Genomic DNA, 15,770 nt, shown 5'->3' on the forward strand with positions numbered 1-15,770 from the left:
GTCCTAGGGCAGTGAGTGAACTCTCCATTATGGGGAGTGCCAGAGGTTCTAGGTGGGAACTTGAACCTGATCTCTTTCTCTCTCTTTAAAGATTTATTTATTTATGCATACAGAACTGGGGTACAGGCCAGAGGTGCGGGGGCAGTGAAAGGATTCACCAGAGACAGAGTGGGGAGCAGAACAGGCCTACTGTACATTGCTGAGGGGAACAGCGGGCAGGTCAGGAGAGGTCTGCCGCGCCATGTGGTCACCTCCGGGGTGTGCAGTGATCGAACTCATGCTGAATTGGCTTTAGCTTCTTAGTGCTGTGCTTTAACCTGCTGTGCCACCAGGGAGGGCCCTGATATCTCTTTTAAGACCACTTCTCCTTTCATTCAGTTCACTGATGTTTATCTTCAAAATACACCTGTAAGTAAAACACCTCCCTACCACCTGCAATGCTTCTACCCTGGCACAGTCACTATCATTTCTTCATTACAGCAGCCTCCTAGCTGGCTTCTCTCTCTGCATCCCTACAGTCCAGTCTCAGCAGCTTAGAGTGAGTCTCTAAAACATAAATGAATCATGTCAACCCTCTGCTCGAGATCTAATGGCTCTCCCTTTTTCCAGAGTAAAAGACAAATCCTTTGAATCATCTATCAGATTTAATAACATTTGCAATCTCCCCTCCCCTATTATTTCTCTGACCTCAGCTTCTATCATTTATTCTCTCAGACCTCACTTGATGGCCTCATTCTGCTCCAGTTACTGTGTTCTCCTGGTGTTCACTCGGGGCACCCCTCAGGACCTCTGTACTCCCTATTTCTTCTGCCTGGAATGTTCTTCATTCCTTCACCTCCTGCAAGTGTCCTGTGACTCACTCCCTCACCTCTTGCAAGTGTCCTTCAGACGTCCCCTCCCCAGGGAGACCTTCCTTGGTTCCTTCAGCTAACACTGCAGCTCCCTCCAACACTTCCTTTTCTTCCTTTATGTCTCTTCCAGCACACAACTCTACCTAACACACACTTTATTATGCTTCCTAGTGTGTGTGCTTTCATTAGCATGAAAGCTTCATGAGGGCATACATCTTTGTTCCGTGACTTCATTCATGTAGACTTTGCGCTTAGAATAGTGCCTGACAGTTGATAAGACTCCCAGTAAAAACGCGTGGACCGAATGCATGAGAGTCTATGATTCTCTGGTTATTCTCTCACATGACCCAACCCCCAGCCAAGCGATACAGTTATAGGGATCCAAACAGGTACCCTAGGTTTCAGATGCAGCTGGGGTGGTTTTGTTGGATTAGATTTAATAACATTTGCAATCTCCCCTCTCCTATTATTTCTCTGACCTCAGCTTCTATCTATTCTCTCCCTTCTCCCTTCCACTGGTCTCACTCAGTCTCAAGCGCTTCACCCTCAGCGTCTTTCTGTTAATAAGACCCACCACTAACCTGACTTTTCACAAGGACAAGACCTGTCTGTCTCTATTTTCTTCTCCCTCCATGTTTTCTTCCTTTTCCCTCCTTCTTATTTTCTGATTCTGACCAATTCTTCCTTTTCCTCAGTGGGGGGTAGGCAGTGTGTGTTTGAGAGTAAGTCTCAGGCTTTACCAGGTACAATGGGATGGGATCATGCACTCAGAGCAGACAGAACCAGGCTTCTAGAACTAGTGCCTCTAGGTACGAGGGGTGCCAAGGAACACTAGCAGCTCCCTGCCTTTCACTGGCCCTCTTACATGGCTCATACTTTCACTCCCACTCCCTTCTTCAATCTGCCCCTGCTCTCTAGCAGGAAATTGCAAGAGGAATTTCTGAACTGGTTGAGAAGTTAAGCTAGATAAGCTATGAAAGCTCTCCCTATTCTGAGAATTTTCAATTCTGGCTACTGGAATGAAAAAGCAAGTTGTGATGCACTCTCCCCCCGGTCTGGTTCTTTGGAAGTAGAAGAGGGAGGTAGTTTCTACTGGACTTCTGCAGTCATGTTGGAACATGGCTATTCCTATAAAGATGGAACTAAGAGTTTCCAGACCTTCCCTCCACCTGCTTTCTTCTCATGAAGCCTTTTGTGGGCCCAGGAGGGATATTTGAAATGAGAGCTTACCGCTTGGTCCAGGAGGCCTTTCTCATACGAATCATAGAGATGAAATATGTCTGTAAGAAACACAGAGGTGAGAATTGAGATGTCCTCTAGGTACCATGGATGGGCAGCCGCTTTGATGCTACCAGTTTGTAGATCAATTCTGACCACCAGTGAGTAAGGGTTTTACAGCAGCTCATCTACCCTCCAATGCAATCTGATTTTCCTAGAGGGTGGGAAGAGGCAGGAGAACCAAGCACTTCCAGGCCTAAAAAGAGCCTCATGCCTGATGAGATCCAGGACTCGCGTGTCATCTTTATAGAGTGTCACATCACTGAGTATCCGTGGAACTCAGCTAATGCCCAGATGGCAGTGGGGGGAGGGAGGCATAGGCATCAGAATTCTAGAGGTGCCATTGTTTCCAGGGGGTATAGAAAGATCATGGAGTTGGAGGATGCAAATCTTGGCCTTGCCAAAACTAGTGTGTCAAACAAGTCTTTTAACTTCTTAGCACTTAGATTCTTTATCTGTAAGATGGAGATTACAATGTCTTTCTCCTAAGTCTGTTAGGTGGACTGTGTAAATGAACTGTGTAAGTGGTGGACTGTGTAAATTAACTGTGTAAATGAAAAGCCAAATTTGCAATGTATAGAAAGTAGAAAGCACTCAGCAGATGTTATTTATTTTCTTTCATTAAAGAACATTTACATATGGTATTTAATACATATGTTTTAGTGTTATTAATTATTTAATCTTCACTTTACCATTATTACTTATTTAATCTTCAATGCCATGAAGTAGTTACTATTATCGTACTATCATATTTCTTTTTCTAAAATGATATTCAGAAATAGCATCTACAGTGTTCTAAGAGTAGAGAGGTAAAGTAGGATAAAGAGATCTGGGAGAGAAATTTGAGCAAAGGGCTCAAATTTTCAGGAATGTTTGTTCAACTAACTGCAGTCTCAGCTTAGGTATTGTGGGGAGTGGAGCTAAACATGTATTTCATCTTCCTCTCCTTTAAAATTCTTTATCTTGTCTACATCTCTGTGGACACCTTTGGGGCTCAGCACCTGCCCTGCTAAGTTGCCCTTGTATTTTCACATTTCTTCATCTTGTGTTTCAGTGGTGCATCCCTGAACAGAAGTAGGGTCAAGAGCTTGTGATTCTTGGTGATTCCTCAGGATGTTCTGGTCAGAGTCGCAATCAGTATGAGGATGACTCACTAACCAGATGGTTTGCCGATGTGAGGACAGACATTCTCACTAGTGCTGCCACAGGACCCTGGGCCTGGGAGACTCTGATGTGTAGCTGTGGTCCTGCTGGGTGCAAAGAGCCCCTCTAGAAACTCCCAGTTGGTATCCCCTTTTGAGGCACTGTGGTCTTGGACAAATTATTTAACCCTTCTGCTCTTTTAGATGTAAAAAAGAACAATCTTATGATTCTTCTCAGATTATTGTGAAATAACATGAGCTATGCATTTATAGTGCTTAGCAAATAGAAGATGTCCCATTGTGAGAGTTAATGCTGTTATTACAGTGTCCCTAGGTGGAATGGCATGCTATTGTTTTGCAAAACACATGTTTGCTTCTCAAAAAGAAAAACTTAACTTTTAAAAACTCAATAATTACAATCCGAAGATTTGGATTTGTTTGGTTTAAGTAAGAAAAAATAACAAGGTGTTGGTCTATGTGACAAATGACCAAGTTTCTATAATTCGTTTGCAAGAAAAAAGATGATGAACCAAATAACTAAAGGAGACTGGAGACTTGATAAACGATGGTAATGTGTAGCCATTCAAACAAATTATGTAAAATTACCTTATATAAGTATATGTAAGAAAATTGGAAAAATATGAATACTGACTGAATATTTGTTAGTAGTAAGAGAAAATCTTCTTTAAAATTGATAATGGTGTTGTTTGATATCTAAGAAAGTCTGTACTGTAAAAAAGGTGACTGCTGGAAATATGTACAATATGTAAAATTTGTATCAAAAAATCTAGGCCAGCAGGAATAAGGAGGAGATTAAAATAAACCAAGATGGATCACCCACTAGGTGAACCACCTACCTGGCTAATAGACCCATGGGACTTAAGGGAACTCTTCACTTCTGTGTTGAAATTTTCTATAATAAAAATTTTTCTAAAATGCAGTGTAATTTTTTTGTCATTAAAAGACCCGATTTGATATGAAGAATCTGCCACATCCTGGAGAGTATTTGTGAACTAATAGAAAACTTATTCATAATCTAGCTGAATGTTGGAAGTAATATGACATTTGTGTTTTTGAACACTTTAAATTGATATTTGACTTTTAACATTAGCCAGAAGAAACAGAAATATGCTATATTTGCTTCCAAATTAGCACTTAAGACTTGCAATTGTTAACACCTCAAACGTATGGGAGAGATTGTAAACTCAGTTAATGAGCAAACTGTTTTGTTTTGTTTTTGGCAAGGGTTAACCATTGCCAGGCTTTTCCTTCCTAAGGCTTAAGTTGTGTTGACTAGTCTTATTATGAACTGAAATTTTGATTTTTGCTATAGTGTGTGTGTTTCCCTTAATATCTACTAAGGCCTCAAGAGAAATCAAACAATACATATGTTTTTCATAAGTTGGGTGAAGAGTCAATTTAATGTGCTTTAGTATAATTTTCCTGAAGACTCACAGAGGCCAAGGATACAGGCCCTATTTCTTTGGCAGAAAATTTCTGTCCCATCACCAAGAGTGCTATGAATGTTTTCTAGAATCCACCCTGGGAAATGCAGGAAATGCAACCCATGGAGGGAGTTGTCCACAGATCACAGGTTGTCTCGAGCCCTGTGTGCTTCCCATTCCACCACCTAGTATCCCCTGAAGGCATGTTTTGAAACTGGCAGAAGCAAAGGAAGATTCTGGTAGATTCTAGAAAATGCTCACAGCTCTCTTGGTGATGGGACAGAAAAGCTCTGCCAAAGAAACAGGACTCCTGCCCGTGACCCCACACTGATCTCCAGCCTATTTAGAGAGATGCCCAGGTCACAGACCCTCCAGAGAAAAGTTAAAGTCCCTTACCCAGGGTGGCACTTACATTCTAGCTTATCCTGAGGTCTCCCTGACTCCAGCAGGGTCAGGTAGCACACAACATCCTTCAGGTACACTATGGGGGGCCCAGAGTCTGAAGGTCGAGCCATGGTGCTTTCCAAGGGCGCTGCAGCCACCACTTGGTCTTTAGTTGGTCCTTGCTTCTCGGTGACCTTTGATTCTGTGAATGACAACAAGAAAGTTTTCAAGGACACTTAATGCTTAGCAAACAGTAAACCTTTTTTGCTGCACTGTCTTTCCCAGGGTGGAGACAGGGATTTTACATGTCTTCAGAAACTCTGGTTACATAGCTATAATCAAATCAGTGGTCCCGAAACACTTTATGTCCGTACAGTGTATGGACTTCATTCTGACGTTTTAAAGAGTTTATATCCTTATAAGAAATAAATTACCCTCTGAATTTTCAGAAAAGATGATAGTGACTTTTAGTAATAGCAACTTAAGAGGTATGTCTCCTTTAGCTAACTTTTTGGTAACACATGCAATTTGTAGAGGTAATTTTAACTGGGATTCCAAAATCCAGATTATTGGTTATTTAAGAAATTACCTTTCACAATATTCTCCTTAAATATACTTAATAGAAAGATGAATATAAAAAAGAGAAAATGAACTGACAATGAACTAATTTACAGGAAATAGGAGGATTTTAGTTAACTCTAACTGGTTAAATTAGGAAAATTAAAAGAAGCTTATTATACCATAGGGATAGAGTAAGATATCCTTTTGAAATTTTCCTTCTTGTAGGAGGAAAGCTATCTGTCCCTTTCATGTTGCTTGTCTTCTAGTTCAGAAATATAAGATTACTAATAGCCAGAAAACCAGACACCTATACTTTACTGTGAGTTATACTAAAGCACATTAAATTGACTCTTCACCCAACTCTGTATCTGTGTCCATCAGAAATAATTTCTTAATATCCATTGTGCCCTCCCTGATGGCACAATGGCTTAAGGCACAGCACTGCAAACTAGCTGCAGTGTGAGATCCATCCTCTACGCAGGAGGTGATCCACATGGTGCGGCAGACCTCCCCTGACTTGCCTGCTACTCCCCTCAGCAGTGTACTTCGTTGATCTGCCTGTTCTGCTACCAGCTCTGTCTCTGGTGAATCCTCTCACCGCCCCTGCACCTCTGGCCTGTACCCCAGTTCTGCATGCATGCATAAATAAATCTTAAAAATAAATCCAGTGAGACCGTTCAATTCACACACACACACAACCACAGATAAAAGGCAGACTCGCAGTAGAAATTCCAACTTAAGTGTGTAGTACCATCAAATAAAAGTGTGTGGAGACACAGGCAGAAAGTGGGTCGTCTTGCCAGTGATGTCTCCAGTAAGCTCTGTATGCTCTATTCAGAGAAATCAAGTGTCCAGCAAAGGCAGTGAATGCTCCAGCTCAGCTCAGCTGTGCTGTGCTAGATGAAAGTCAACTAGGTCCTGGGGGTAGCTTGCACCTGAGAAGGGAGTTAAGTGTCATCCATCCATACAGCAGGAGAGAGCAGGGTTATTGCCATACTCAGCAGAGTTATTGCCATACTCTGTACATGACTCTGTATGGAATGACCAAGACAGAGCTTAAGAAACAGAATTGTCAACCAAGGAAAGGAAGCTTCATTCTATAGTCTTAGAGGACTAGGACTTTTGAAAATAATTTCTTACTGGACAAGTCCTCAGCGGGTTGCAAGAAGATGTAACTTTTAGCCTGCTTGCCCACAGTGGTAAAAAATCTTTGACAGTGGTAACCAGAGCAAGACGTGAATCACAACCACCACCTACATACAGCAGAAGTGCACTGAGTCTCATTGATGTGGGCACCTGAGTCTCACTGCTGTGGGCACCTTGGTCTCCACTCCTTAACAGTGGTATCATCGCTCTCACCCTAGAGGCCTTCAGAAGTTCACCTGGTGGGACAGGCCCACCCATGTCAATGCTAATGATTGGACCACCAACAGTGTGGGTTGGAAAATGAGTCATTGGGTGACAACAGGCTGTTAGACACAGATGCCATGGTGGTTCTGGCCCAGAAGTGGACAGTGGCCTGCTGGCCTGCTGGTAATGGTGGTTGGTCACTGACATTGTCACTGAGTCCAGAGACGTGGGATGTAGCTTACGGGGTGGAAGGTGACCACAGCCCTATCACTCAGCTGCAGCGTGCTCACCTGTTCTGCAAATACAAGGGCACCTGCTTCAGCCTGCTAGCCTCCAGGTGATGGGACTGCTTGAGGATATCTTTTCACTTTGTGATTATTTCACTCTACATGTTGATTTTCTTTGTGTTTGTATTTTTAACAGGAATAGCAGCTGGACCACTCACCTTCCCAAACCCACCATCCACCCTACTGTTCCCTAGCTGTCCTGGTCCTGGAGTTTGGGTGGTGGGCTGCAGAATATTGTTGGGAAGTTGAAGTGGCTGCCTGAGAGTCAGCAGGTCAGCCAGGCACTAGAAAAGGGGGGTTGCAGTGGGGTGGGCAGGCTGTGTCATCTGTGATTCAGGTGGTGCTTCTCATGCCCACGGCTCATGGATCGCTTGTTCCCCAAGGCACTGAACCCCTTTCGACACAGACCTGCTCTGAATCACAAGTCCTCCCTATTGCCTTTTGAACTCTGTCCATTAGAACAATCATTCTCTCCCACCTGGGAGCCCCTTCTTCTTCCTTCTGTGCTTCCCTGGTACCCAGCCACCCACCTATGGATGCTCCCTCCTTCCTCTCCCCTTCCCCACTCTGTGGCCAGACCACCTGGTTTTGCTAGGTCCTAACAAACTATTGGTGCCAAGCAACTATTTTTTTTTGTAATTTAAAATGGTCCAGCAATGTTGGTTCTCCTTACTGGAATTGAGATAATGCTTTAAACTGACTATGCAAATCAGAAGAAGAAAAAAAGAAGAAGATACAATCGTTATTAGACAGGAGCAGAAAATACAATAGGATGAGATAAAAACAAGGACAAAAAGATGCAGGGAAATTATAATGAAATTACATATACAGCAAGAGTATGAAGATCATCACTGGGAGGAAAAATAGTAAAAAGATCTCAGTGTGAGAATCCTTTATATTGGGTGGTTTAATATAACCACCCAATATAATGAGTTATCATTGTGTCATCGGATTAGTTATTTATTAAAATAATTACTTCTATTTTGATTAAATATGAATTTAGTAAAAATTCAGATAGAAGACTCACCCTCCCATCTGAAACAACTAAAACATGGCCAAAAATCATGAAATTTTTTCTAATGGATAGAGTTCAAAAGGCAAAAGGGTGGATTTGTGATTCAGGACAGGTCCCAGAGTTGAAAGGGGTTCAGTGCCTTGGGGAATGAGTGACCCACGAGCCCTGGGCAATTATTTAGTGGTGAATGTAGCCAGCACCAAATGGTGGTCCTAAGAGCCAGGGGAGCCATGAGATGACCTACCACTGTCACGCCTTCCCACTGGAAAGCATTTCTAGGCTACAACACAGGCAGGGGAAATCCTGGGTGGTTCTGGTAGTCTCGCTGAGGTGAGGAGACAGAACTGGGAGTCTAGAAAGTCCAAGGTGAGTCAAATTCACAAAGCTGAGTACTCAAGAGGAGGAAGCTACCCAATGAGGGAAGTCCAGAGATCTGCAGAAGGCTCCCTCTGACTGACAGGCAGAGAGTTCCTGCAATTATTTGGTTGTATATTAACACACATGTCAAGAAAGTACCTGAGACTGGAGGAAACACACAGGTAGAAGGAGCAATGCCTGGGACACACAGAACCAGGGCAGAGTCCATTCATAGCAGGGGAGAGCACAGTCCTGACTCAGGAGTCCTGCTGGAGTGCCGGGCAGTGTGCCTTGACAATGCGTGGTGTCTGCCCCGGGCGCCAGGCTTCCCTGGCTCTGCCTAACAAGATTAAGCCATTGACCCATTTTAGCCTAAGTCATCTAACTTACTGATATAAAATTGTTTATAAGATTTCCTTATTAGCCTTTCAATATCTCTTGAATCTATAGTAGAGTTGGCTTTTCCATTCTTGGTGTTAGCATTTGTGTCTTCTCTTATTTGTCTCTTGATTAATCTGGCTAGAGGTTTATTAGTTTCAGTGATCTTCTCAAAGAACCAATTGTGGTTTTATTGGTGTCTCTTGTTTTGTTGTTTTCTATTCCATTTATTTCCTTTCTGATTGTTATTACATTTTTTATTCTACTTACTTTAATTTGCTACCTTTCTAGTATCTTAAATGATGACTAAGATCATTGATTTCTGAGTCAAATTAAACTTTTTAAAATTTTCTAATATAGGCCCTCCCTGGTAGCGCAGCGGGTTAAAGCACAGCACTGAGAATCTAAAGCCGCTTCCGCATGAGTTTGATTCCTGCCTGCCCCGGAGGTGACCACATGGCGTGGCAGACCTCTCCTGACCCGCCCGCTGCTCCCCTCAGCAGTGTACTTTGTCGATCTGTCTGTTCTGTTCCCCACTCTGTCTCTGGTGAAGCCTCTCACCGCCCCTGAGTCTCTGGCCTGTACCCCAGTTCTGTATGCACAAATAAAATAAAATCTTTAAAAAAAAATTTTCTAATATAGGTGGTTAGTTCTAATTTTGAAATACTATGTTTTCACTTTCAGTTATTTCAAAACAACTTATGCTTTCCTCATTCACCCCTAGTTAGAGGAGTGTTACTTTATTTCAAAATGTTTGGGGATTTTACAGATATCTATTGTTTTTCAATAATTCCACTGCAGAGAACATAGTTTGCATGATCTGACTCTTTTAAACTTACTGAGATTGACTTTATAACCCGGCAAGTGGTCTGTCTTAGTAAACAATCTATGACTACTTGTAAAGGATATTTATTTTGTTGTTGTTAGATGAACTGTTCTATAAAGGTCAATTGGTAAAGGTGATAGGCTGTTTAAGTCTTCTATATCCTTATTGACTTTCTGTCTACTTGTTCTATCAATTACTGAGAAAAAGGTGTCAAACTCACCAATTATAGTTGGAGATCTGTAGGCTTCTTGTATTTGCCTTAGTTTTTGCATCATGCAATTTCAATCTCTATTATTAAATGCACACATGCTTAGGATTATTAAATTCTCTTAATGAATCAAACTTCTATGGTTAGAAAGTAACTTTTGTATACTTGATAATATTCTTTCCTTTGAACTAACTTTATTATAATTATATTTGTAATTAATATAGCCACTCTAGTTGACTAGTGTTACCAAGGTAAATCTTTTTCCATTCTTTTATTATTAATAGTAAACTATATACATTTAAACTAACTTTTTTAAAAGAAGCATATCATTGGGTCTTCCTTTTTTAAATCTGATCTGACAATTTCTACATATTTTAGAATAATTCTGCTTACTGTGATAACTGACACATTTAGATTTTAAACTACTATCTTGGTGCTTATTTTATCCCATGTTTTTTTTCCCTTTTAAATTAGTTTAGTATCTTAATATGATTTTATTATATATCCTTTATTATTAGGTACAACTTCTGTATTTAGTGGGTTATTTCAACTTGTTATAGTCTAATTTCAAGTAACATTATTACTCTCTGCAAATATTGTACAAAATTTATAATAAACCTCCATTTCTACTATCCAGATCTTTGTGAATTTGTTGTCATATATTACTTTTAGTATAGATTGTATTAACCCATACTGTACAATGCTATTATTGTTTTTGCTTCAATAGCTAATTATCTTTTCAAAAAATATTTATTTATGAATACAAGAACTGGGGTGCAGGCCAGAGGTACAGGGGTGAGAGGATTCACCAGAGACAGAGTGAAGAGCAGAAGAGGTGACTGACTGAAATACACTGCTGAAGGGAGCCATAGGAGAGACAGAAGAGGTCTGCCATGCCATGTGGGTCACTTCCCTGGCCTGGGATCAAACTCTCGCTGCAGAGGCTGTAGATAGCTTCATAGTGTTGTGCTTTAACCCCTTGCATCACCAGAGAGGCCCTAATCATTTTTGTTAAGAAATTTAACTAATAAAAATATTCTTTATATTTATCCATGTGATTACCAGTTCCCATGTTTTTTTACTTTTGTATGCAGATCCAGATTCCTAAATGGTATAATTCTACTAAGAGGATATATATATTTTTTACAGTGTATTGTAGTGCAAATTCTATATGTTTTGTGTATTTGAAAAATTCTTTATTTGCCTTTTGTTGAATGATGTGTCACTAATACATTCAAAGCTGATAATTTCTGTTTTCTTTCAGTACTTTAAAGATGTTTACTGACTTCCAATCTGCTTGGTTTGCAACAAAAATACTGCAGTCATTCTTAACTTAGTTCTCAGTGTCTTTTTCCCCTGGCTTTTCTTTCTTTCTTTTTTTTTAAAGAAAAAGAATTTATTTATGCATATAGAGGTGTAGGGACTGTGAGAGGATTCACCAGAGACAGAGTGGGGAGCAGAACAGGCCAGACAGGAGAGGTCTGATGCACCATGTGGATCACCTCCAGGGTGGGGATCGAACTCATGCTGAAGTGGCTTTAGCATCTCAGTGCTGTGCTTTAACCCGCCGTGCCACCAGGGAGGGCCCTACCTAGCTATTTTTTATGATTGTCTTTTTATCACTGATTTTAATCGATTTGATTATTATGTTCCTTGGTGTAGTTTTATGTTTCACATATTCCGGGTTCATTGAGCATTTTGGACTTGAAGTCCTATAATTTGTGTCAAACATCAACAAATTTAGGAAAACTTCAGCCATGATTTCTTCAGTTTTTTCCATTACTGCCTCCCTTATTCTCCAGATATTCTAATTGCTTGTTTATTTGATTATAACTTGTCCACAGTTCACCAATACAATGTTTTCTTTTCCTAGTCTTTTATCCTCTTTGTGTGTCATTTGAGATCATTTCAAGTTCACTTTTCTTTTGCAATGTCTGTTATAATATCAGTCCCATTCGGTACATTTTTCATGTCACGCATCATCTCTGACACTTGGTATTTTTTGACTTTCATATCACACTTAAAATGTTCAATCTCTCTACTAGCTTCCTAATCATACGGAGACAAATCTGTTGGTTAGGTTTTCCACTCTTCCCCAGATAAGCTATTTTCCACCCCCTCCCCAGATCTTCCCCAAAGACTCACCTGTATCAGGGGCACAGGCCTCATCTGCTTTGGTAGCATTATCCGCATTCTGTAAGTTGGAATCTAGACATCAAAGATAAGATGCAAAGATCAGCATTCTAGAGGGGCAGGTAGGGGGCCTTCCCCCCAGGTGTGGCCGTTTCTGAGTTTCTGTCAATTGTGGGCTCATGGTCCCTTATTGGGGCTAGTTGTGTCTCCCCATTATAACTCATGTTGCAGAAAGCCCGTGGCCATACTTTTGTTTTTTCTCTACACTCCTAGGCTAGTTCCACGGGGCACACACCCTGAGTGTGCTTTGTCCACAGACTGGAAGCCTTCACGAAGGCTCTCTTCCCCTGCCATACACTGGTCTATGCCACATCTTCCTCCATCTTCCCCTGATTATGAGTGTCAGGACTTGTGCCTCTCTTTACTCTTCTTGCTAAGACAGCCATCAGACCTGCTGTGAGGTTCTGAGGAAAGAAACCCTAGTTCCAATTCCCACCCCAGGGGGAGGGGGAAGCTTTTAGGTGTGCAGCCTATGCCTCTAGGCAAGTGGTAGAGGCTTCAAAATTCCCTTGCATCGTGGGGAATGGTCTACATACCTGGGCTACTGGCCTCACTGCTGCTGGCCCCTTCCTTTGGAAGATCAGGGGTATCCCACTGGGGCCTCTGACTAAAGGCCAAGAAGAGATGTGTGCTCAGTGGCTGAGGAAGGTCCACCTCCAGGTATGACCTCATGAACAACTTGAAGACATCATAGCTAATTGGCTGAAAAGGGCAAAAGGGCAACGTCAGTGGAGAAATGTTGAGGGATGAAGACAGGGACAGATGACAACAGAATTGGCAAGCTGGCAGCAGGAAAGCGCAAAGAGCAGCCCAAGAAGTTGAGGGATCAGTGGGGACGGAAGCGAAAAGGACAAGTGAGTGACAGAGATGGACAGCACAGAGGGTGGGGAGGAGACATAAGAGAGAAAAACACTGGAGGTCGTGGGTTGAGCTTGATGTCTGACTGTCGCCCATGGCTGGGGGTGGACGCACTGGGGTGGGGCCACGGGGAAGGGCTCTGTTGTCCATGCCCATGTGAGACACTTGACTCGAGTGGGCAGGATGAGGCCAGTGCCCTGTAAGTCCAGTGAAGATAGAAAGTATGGAGTTAAAAACAGGAAAGAAAGGTCTCTTCTTGGAATTTCAGTTTTCTCCTTGTGCCATGAGCGATGCAATTCCTGAGCATTTGGGTCTTAGGAAAGACATGGAAGTAAAGAGGCTAGGTGTCTTCCTTTGTTACTTTCGTAATTGACCTTCCCTGGACAAACCTCAAGACCACAGGGGAGTGTATGTGTCTGGCTCAGCAGCTCTCAGGAACATGTCCTTGTGAAGATTTTAGGCAACAGGAGAAGAGCAGGAAGCCAAGGACAGAAGGTAGAAGTAAGAAATATGCCACAAAGCAGAACCTCTCACTGTTCTCTCTCCAAGTCCTGCTTGGCTTCTGGTCCCAGCCTGGCAGCGACCATGCCAGAAAGAGCTGCTGCACTCAGCAAACACTCAACAACAACAACAGTTTGCAATGAGTCATCACTGGCTTGTGTTTTGATGGAATCAGATTCTTCATCAAATCGGCAGATGCTCCTGGAAATCACTTGAGGAAGCACAACTCCAAGATCTGCTGTGCAGGCTTTGTGAATAATAACAGCCATGAGATGAGAATAAAAACCCCTTTCTGGGAGCCTACTTGGTTCTCCCTCTACAATGTTAAGAACATTTAACCCCCTGTTTCGTCTGGAAGATCGGGCAGGCTTCCCAGATTGCTGGCTTGCCTGTGTCCAATCAGGTTGGGGATTCAACACAGATGCCTTCTGAAGCCAGCTGGTAGCTCTCCAGGCAGGTTCTACTTAATCCCAGGCTGGTCTGTTCTGTTTGTCTCGTTGGCAGAATGGAGGAAGGCTGGTTCAGTTGAGCAGAGGACCATGGGACGTTTTACCAGGTGAAGGGATCTTGAAGCAAGGTGGACTCACATTTCTTGTGCCTGTCCCTGAGTTTCTGTGTCTTTCTATCTTATATTCTTGCTGTTCGTGCTGTCCCTCTCTGCCTCTACAGCCTCATACCTCAATGATTCTTCTTCCCACATCATCCCCTTTCCCTAGTACACAGAACAAAATCTTTTCCTCTTGCTTTCCAAATGGAACTCACCCGCTATGACCCTTGCGTCCACCCTCCTTGCTTCTGATGGTATCTTCCAGCATCTGCTTCTCTCCCTGTGGATGTTCAAGTTGATTGTTCCTAAAAACTGCTGGCTGCTTGAACTTCTAGCCCATCCTTCTTCCCTCCCCATGTGAGAGCTCTCTGAACAGACCATTTGTCTCCTCACTTCCTTTCCCATTCACTTTGCATTTTAGCCCATCACCTCTAACTCTGCTTTTTTTTTTTTTTGCCACTGACAATTCCAATAGCTTCTGTTTACAATTTGTCACCTCTGGTTTCTGTGCAGCATTCTACCCTCTCTTCTTGAAACTCTCTCTATTCCGTGGGATACTCTTCTGATCTGTTCAATCAATAGATATGAGCGCCCTAGTGTAAAACACAGCACTGGCACTAAACCAGTGAGTTGTACATAGGTTCCTACCTTCAGGAGATTCAGTAAATGTAATAAAATGAAATTCCAATTCAGGGTCTGCAACAGTGGCTACCATGGGAAAATAACTGACAAAGTGTTACAAGAACTTAGAAAAAAAATGATTGAGCACACACCCAGCCATTTATGTGCTTATCCTGGGGCAAAGAATGGCAGAATATAACCTAGAAACACAAAGCATTCACACTAGAAGAACCTCAGAGCCAACTTGGTCTCTTATTGTCACAAGGCTCGTGAGTTGAATGATTTGCCCCGGCCCTCAGTGACAAAGTAAAATCAGAAGCCAGATCTCCTGACTCCTTGTCCAGTGTTCTTGCTCCTCTATCTGTTGTAGGTCCCAGTGACTCCCTCAGTCACCCCAAGTTTAGTCGACAAAGAAATGTAATTGTGTACCACTCTCAAAGTACTGTCTGGCTTACCAGAGAGTAAGCTGTTTATGAGCACAGGTCAGGCTCAGAGTAGCTCTTGGTTAATGTGTGATGGTAGGGAGGGTCTGGATACTGTGCCCAAACCAGGGAACCAAACATCAGGAATTGCATGTTGGCAGTTCTTGGGGGCCTGCAGAATATCCTAGGCATTGTCATGTTTAGCCTATGTGTACCCAGAAACTCCAATATTCATGTAGAGGCTAGTTGGGCAATGTAACTTGTCAAAAGGCGGAGTGTTCACTCTTACGTAAGTCAAGAAAGCCAACTTGGGAGTTTACAGTGCACTGGGTACTTTTCCACTTAAATGACCTCACAATAGTGTGACATGGAACGTTTCTGCTATTCGGTGCATGAGAAAGGATTTGAGAACATAAATAAGTTGCTCAAAGTCATAAAGCAAGTGGCAGAACTGGGATTTGTACCTACGTGTGTCTGAGTGTAAGGTCACAGTACCGCCGTGGCAGCCTGTCCTTGTTCTGCTGTGTTCTTGTCTACTTTCTTTCT

The 15,770-nt window shown here is 42.4% G+C and overlaps 1 protein-coding gene across 4 annotated transcripts in view; it reads right to left on the reverse strand.

The window, feature by feature from the left end:
- DGKG (diacylglycerol kinase, gamma 90kDa) overlaps positions 1 to 15,770 on the reverse strand; it is a 188,253-nt gene that overhangs the window by 124,285 nt on the left and 48,198 nt on the right. For all 4 annotated transcript variants that reach the window (XM_012733612.1, XM_012733606.1, XM_004675068.2 and 1 more), the window contains exons 4-7: positions 12,812 to 12,977; positions 12,228 to 12,290; positions 5,129 to 5,302; positions 2,082 to 2,131 (exon numbers count right to left, since the gene is read on the reverse strand). In XM_012733612.1, the coding sequence (XP_012589066.1) occupies positions 2,082 to 2,131; positions 5,129 to 5,302; positions 12,228 to 12,290; positions 12,812 to 12,977 (453 nt within the window). The remainder of the gene's footprint in view (positions 1 to 2,081; positions 2,132 to 5,128; positions 5,303 to 12,227; positions 12,291 to 12,811; positions 12,978 to 15,770) is intronic.

This window comes from Condylura cristata, unplaced genomic scaffold (genome assembly GCF_000260355.1).
Source record: "Condylura cristata isolate star-nosed mole 26May11 unplaced genomic scaffold, ConCri1.0 scaffold00003, whole genome shotgun sequence".
In the NCBI taxonomy this organism is placed as follows: Eukaryota; Metazoa; Chordata; class Mammalia; order Eulipotyphla; family Talpidae; genus Condylura; species Condylura cristata.